Here is a 6,534-nt window from a genome sequence, read left to right on the forward strand (position 1 = left end):
CGCGGGCTCAGGCAATCCACTCACCTCAGCCTCCCAAAGGCACGGGATTACAGGCTGAGCCACGGAGCCCGGCTTGATTTGTGGGGTTTTAAAGGTATTGTGGTTTGCTACCACCATAGTCCTGGATAATCATAGATTCGGGCACAAAGAATAACTCATTTTCTATGTTTTCCTTTTAGGTTGGTTTAACAAAACAAAAAATGTGTCCAAAATAATTCAGTACACAAATACCGACAATTTTGTAAATATGTGTATTCTTAAAAGAAAAAGTCGCCTTTTCATTTGACAGCAATAAGATGGAAATAATACCCACTTAAGATAATTATGACAACTAAGCCAGGCTTGGTGGCTCAGCCTGTAATCCCACGCCTTTGGGAGGCTGAAGTGAGTGGATTGCCTGAGCCCGTGGGTTCAAGACCCGCCTGGGCAACTTGGCGAGACCTCATCTCTACAATAAATCAAAATGAGCCGGGTGTGGTAGCGCGCGCCTGTAGTTCCGGTTACTTGGAAGGCTGAGGTGGAAGGATCGCTGGAGCCCAGCAGGTCGAGGCTGCGGTGGCCGGGAGCAGCCACTGCACTCCAGTCTGGGACAGAGTGAGACTCCAACTCAAAAAAAAAACCCCAAAAAAACCAGATAATTATGACAACTAAACCAAAATGTCCTGTTTTCCAAAAGAGCAGTAACTCTTGTTCAGATCAGCTAAGCATGGCTGATATCACCAAGAAAGTCAAATTCTTTTGCTCAGATCTTTCTTTATACCTGCAAGGCACATTCAGGATCTCAAAGCAGCAGGCTAACAGCCTGAATGTAACAGAGGTACTTTACTCTAGAAAGATCAGCCTGCACGTCTGGGCGACAGAGTGAGACTCCAACTCAAAAAAAAAAAAAAAAAAAAAAGATCAGCCTCATTAATTTCCTACTAGTCTTTACGTGTAAACTCTACTAACAGATGGCAAGGTGTCAGAATTCTGTTTATTACAGTATTTCTTTTACTTGTTTGTGCAAAATGCTAATATAAAAAGAATGAAAGAGAAATAAATCAAGCCCAGAAAACCAAAGAAAAAGTATAAGGAAATTTTAAATTAAAAAGCATGTGTGCTATATATATTTTATGTGAAATGTAAACCGATTCTCAAATGACTCCATTCAGTTATTTCACACCGGGCTATGAAACATTTTCACTTCAATTCTTACCACAGTAGAAGTTCTCAGTATTACTGGATCCAAGTCTTTTTATAGCTCCAATAGAATGATAGCATAAACATTTGTGTGATATATTTTATATAAAATAATTTATCTTTTCTTTGTCATTATTCTATTCCATTTAGTTTCAAAGTATATTTTTAAAGTAAAATCCAAAGTGATTATAAACCATATGTAATAACATCAAAGAGCAAATAAATTTTATAACCGCAAACTCTTATTAAATTTTTTTTCTAATTAATCTTGCCGTTTCAGTCCCTAAGATCCCTCATTCCACGTTGGTCTCCCTTTCTAGATAGGTGTCATATGTTCACCTTTCATTAAAAAATCAGTACACATTTATTATCTGTTAAATCTTTCAACTTACCCAAATATAACTGCATTCCACTGCATGATGTTGTTTTCAGATGGTGCGCCACTGACACCCACAGGTGGGTCCTCTTGTAATCTAGAAATCCAGAGCAGTAATTTAAAAACTTGAACATTAAGGCCACTGAGGCCACACAGAACATCTATAGACACTGTACCACCTATTTTGAGTCAAATACTAAGTCCATTTCCTTTTTATTGTGCAGAACCAGAATGAACCATATAGACTGAGTATTTATCCCTATTAGATGCCTCTCTAAATTATCTAAAAGCCCAAAGGGTTTGGAAATCATCTCTCTTCAAATGTCAAAAGACTAAGATATTATCTCTTCAAGAATCAATGCCCAGACTGCTCTTTTGAACCAAAAAAGTTTAAAAACTCAAGAGCAAAAAATATTTTCACAAAACCATTGACTTTGCTGTTCTACACATGCAAAGCCTGTGAGTCTTAACCACAGGCCACCTGTACAACAATGACTACAAACAAAGAAAAAAGCAAGCCTCAGTGAAAACATTGAAGGACTGAAAACACTTATATTCAATGTAATTAGGAAACTAGTTTTAGGCAGGAGATTTACTTTATCCCCTTTGCTTCAGACAGCAATGGCTTTTAAAAGTAATTAGAAGTTTCATTTAAGTTTTCCGCCAATCCCTTTTTTAAAGGCTCTGCACTAACACCAAATCCTCCTCTCAGACTAGAGAGTGGAAGCTTCCAACACTCATCATAGTCAAATTCTTGAACCCGAAGACGCTTGGAAAAATGCACAAGGTGTCAGGGGACAATGGGCATGAATTAGAAGTTTTATTTAAATTTCAGTCGTGAGTGCCAATCAAATTTACTGATTTCAAGCTTCCTAAAGATGACTTTTGCTGGGCACGGTGGCTTACACCCATATTCCCAGCACTTTGGGAGGCTGAGGTGGGAGGATTGCTTGAGCCCAGTAGTTCCAAGACCAGCCTAGGCAACATATAGTCTCTACAAAAAACAAAAAATCAGCTGGGTGTGGTGGCGGGCACCTGTAGTCTCAGCTACCTGGGAGGCTGAGGTAGGAGGATTTTACCTGAGCCTACAATTTTATGGCTGTGGTGAGTCATGATGGCGCCACTGTATTCCAATTTGGGCAACAGAGTAACACTCCAACTCAAAAAAACAAAGAAAAACGACTATACACCAAATAGAACATCTTCTAAAGACCACCACCGCAACTAAAAAAATGCTATTTTGTACACATACACAAATATATATAAAGCTATTTTCATGTGGCATAATATTTTGCAGTTAGTGCACATAATGGGTTCTTTTTAGTCAATCTCAAGCAAATGAGGCCACCATGACCAGAAGATTTAGGGAACAAAACTGCTTGACGCCTACCTTAAATGGCTAAGGGCCTCTACGAATGAATTAAATAAGTTGGTCAAAGCCCAAAACAATGGCTTCCAAATGTCTCTCATAAGGCTCGATAATGGCGAAGTTGAAAGGTTACTTCCTGAGCGGCAAATCCAAGTTTTTACACTAGATATTTTGTTTCAATCAGGGCAAGTGTCCCCAAAAGAAAACTGTACAGAGTATCGCAATGCTAAGTTTTCTCACTTCTTATTCTTCTCCGTATCTCTAAGTAGTCAATAAAAGGTAAACAACTGAAAAAAGTCATTTTCTTCCTTACCACTCCAATACCTCCTAACAAAACCCTGTCTGACAAAGGGAGGCCCAGGGAGTATCAGATTAGCGCCAGTCTAAGGGAAGGCATTTTTCCAGACTTTGGAGGCTATAGATAGGGCTTTATTCATCTGCCAGAGCGGAGTTCCAGAAGGCCCTGGCAGCCGGAGTGGCCAGCTCTAAGGTCCCAGATCGCTAAGGCAGGTCGCAAGGTCCTTTCCGGCGGGCGGGGGCAGATCGGGTTTCGGGGGATGGGTAACCACCTCCGGACATCGCACAGTGGACCCCACCCTCACAAGGAAAGGAATGGAGGGAGGGTTTTGGTGCGACCCGGCTCCTCAAGGAGATCGCGGAGCCGCGAAACAAAGCTGACTGGTGCAGCAGGCGAGGAACACGCTCCGGCATGAGCTCACTTTTAGGGGGCAGGAAGGGGGCGCCGCAGGGAGCACGGGCGGGGGGGGTTGATGTTTGACCGCTTGGGCGAGACGTCGGGCAGCTAGCCGACAGGGGCAGCAGGAAACCCTGGGCCAGTCGATCGCCCCCTTTTTACTTTTTTTGGATGGGGGGAACAGGAGGACAGGAAGTATCGAAATTCCTTAGGTCGCCTGAGAAGCAAACATGAGGGAGCAGGAGCAGGAGCTGAGGCGAGGACTGGGCTACGCCGGTTCCGCTGGGCCCACGGCCGGCCCTCTCAGGGTCATCATGGGAAGGTGTCCCGAATCCCCGCCCTGCAGCTCCGCAGCTCCGGGGAGGAGTCGTCATCTAGGTGGAGGGGAAGGCCCTTACCGCTTGAAATCCCGCATGAGCCTCCTCCGGGCCGGGGTCGACATGCTACCCAGCTGCCCCGCGGTCAGTCTGAAAGAAAAGAGTTCCGCGCAGCCCCCCCACCCCCCGGCGCGGCGGCCGAATCACTGTGGGTCACCGCCGCCGCCGAGACTGCACAAACAACCCTGCAATGACGTCTCCCTCCGCCGCCTCCAGATCCCTCCGCCCTCCGCCGCTACCACGGATGAGGGGGTGGGGGGAAAGGGGCGGGACGTGTGAGCGCTCGTTCCGGGGTCCCTTCGGGAGGGCCCATTTCCGTTTGGACTCATTCCTGAAAGCATCGGCAAATGAGTGTTGTGTGTGCTTAGACTAGAGATTGTGAGTTAAGAGACGACGACACCGAAACACGATCCCACCTCCCTCCCCGTTCCTAGTTTAGGCTCGGCGGGGTGGGGAGAGAGGAACGCATCCGGGCCAGAGATTTCAGGGAAAGGAGGTGGGATGACGTAAGATCACGTGACTGCCGGCGGCGTTGTCAACAATCCACCCCTGAGGGGGAGGGGGCGAAATATCTAGAACCACGTGTCCCTGTGACGCGTTTAGAACGGGTCACGTGAGCGCGTCGCTTGGATCTGAGTTTCATCCAGGTCTCTGAAGGAGCAGTTGAGGGCGGGCTACACCTTTATTAGTTGTTCCCCATTTGTCCCAGGTACAGGCACAGCATTATGAAAAAGGTAGTGGCAGAAGCAACAGCTTGTTTTTGCTTTAATGGTTCCGTGTTTTTGCTGTTGTGAATAGTCCTTCAATAAACATGCGTGTGCAGGTAAAAAAACAACAAAAAAACGGAACCAAAAATAATTTGGGCTTAATTCCGCTCTGATTGATTCAGTGGTTTATCAGCTCTGGTAGTGGAAAAATGAGGAAATGTGGAAGGATAGTGCGATCTTATAATGTGGCATTGAATGAGGAGGCCCATACAGAAGAAGTAAAATCTCCTGAAATTCCCCTTAGGGTCCGCAAATAGTCTTGTTTTTCAGTGGAGTTTCCAGGATTAGAAATTATGGGCAAAGATAAAAGAATGGTGTAGCCATTGTCCAAGACTTGTCCCCAAACTACAGAGTTTGTTTTTTCTGTTTTCTTCTGAAGATAAGTATCAGTCCATGGATTTGCCTACAAGAGTGACATTGTGTTAGGAAATAGGAGTGTCCGATCTTGAGAGCATATCAATGGGTGGTTGGTTGTCAGAGAAACTTAAAATATGATTCGGGTCTGGGGAAGAGATCCTGTAGACATAAATGGAAGTTATACATCTAGCCTGAGATAACTCATTTCAAGTTTTCTACACTAGCAGACCTGGAATACATTTTGTAGTCACTGAATTCCTTCTATTCCTGTCTTTGGGACTTTGTTGGTCAGGAAGATTCTCAGTTCTTCGGTGTCCATTTGGGAAATTCTTCTGTTCAATGGGGAAAGGGAGGTGGAAGAAAGACGTTTGCATTGCCCTCACCTTGCCTGTAGTTCCAGGGAACCAGAAAGGGTTAACTTTTTCCACTTTCCTTGTACTTGTCTTTCTTCAAACCCTGAATTCTGTTTCTGCTTTTAGTGACTGCCTTGGTGATCAAGTTAGCCAGACATAGCTCTTGAGAGGTTCTGCTATGCACTCACGTTGTGATTCTCTAAGAATCTAAATCTAAGTGGAAAATATATATATACATATATATATATTTTTTCAGATGGAGTCTCACTCTGTCACCCAGGCTGGGGTGTAGTGGCACACTCATGGCTACCACAGCCTGGACCACCCAATCCTTCTGCCTCAGTCTTCCAAGTAGCTGGAACCCCAAGCGAGTGTCCCCACACCTGGCTAATTTTTTGATATATTGTAGAGACAAGGTCTCACCAAGTTGCCCAGGCTGGTCTCGAACCCCTGAGCTCACACAGTCGGTCTTACCTCCGCCTCCCAAAGTACTCGTATTGCAGGTGTGAGTCACTGTGCCTGGCTGGAATAGTCTTAATTTAATTTTTTTTTTTTTTGCCTTCCTACCATAGTAATCCTAATCCTCCCCATAGCTGAAGAGGAAGACATAGGCAAAGGGTTATATGCAGAGAACTTCTAAAAAGAAACTACATTTAAAAATCCCTCTTATGGCTAGGCTCGGTGGCTCAGCCTGTAATCCTAGCACTTTGGGAGGCCGAGGTGAGTGAATTGCCTGGAAAAAAAAATACTAAATAAATAAAATTTTTAAAAAAATCCCTCTTATTTATTTAGCAATTTATAATTGTTCTGGAAACTGGCAGTTTGTGATTTTCCAAAAATCACACATAACACTTTTGACTAACTCCCTGAATGTGCTTCATAAAGTTCTATAGCAGCCTATTTGCAAGAATCGCTGGCCTGCCTTAATCTATTTGTAGAAAGAATAATTTAGCTGTGCTCGGTGGCTCAGCCTGTAATCCTGCGCCTTTGGGAAGCTGAAGCGAGTGGATTGCCTGAGCCCGCAGGTTCGAGACCCGCCTGGGCAGCAAGACCTCATCTCTA

The 6,534-nt window shown here is 44.5% G+C and overlaps 1 protein-coding gene across 3 annotated transcripts in view; it reads right to left on the bottom strand.

The window, feature by feature from the left end:
* The window catches only part of UBE2B (ubiquitin conjugating enzyme E2 B), an 18,494-nt gene extending 14,299 nt beyond the window's left edge, over positions 1-4,195 (bottom strand). For 2 of the 3 annotated variants that reach the window (XM_008065865.2, XM_021716439.1), the window contains exons 1-2: positions 4,017-4,195; positions 1,572-1,652 (exon numbers count right to left, since the gene is read on the bottom strand). In XM_008065865.2, coding sequence (XP_008064056.1) covers positions 1,572-1,652; positions 4,017-4,060 — 125 coding nt within the window. In that variant the 5' untranslated portion in view covers positions 4,061-4,195. The remainder of the gene's footprint in view (positions 1-1,571; positions 1,653-4,016) is intronic. The other variant, XM_008065866.2, reaches the window with a different exon arrangement.
* Positions 4,196-6,534: the final 2,339 nt, after the last annotated feature.

This window comes from Carlito syrichta, unplaced genomic scaffold (genome assembly GCF_000164805.1).
Source record: "Carlito syrichta isolate Samal-C Ts95f unplaced genomic scaffold, Tarsius_syrichta-2.0.1 Scaffold308816, whole genome shotgun sequence".
Taxonomy (NCBI): domain Eukaryota; kingdom Metazoa; phylum Chordata; class Mammalia; order Primates; family Tarsiidae; genus Carlito; species Carlito syrichta.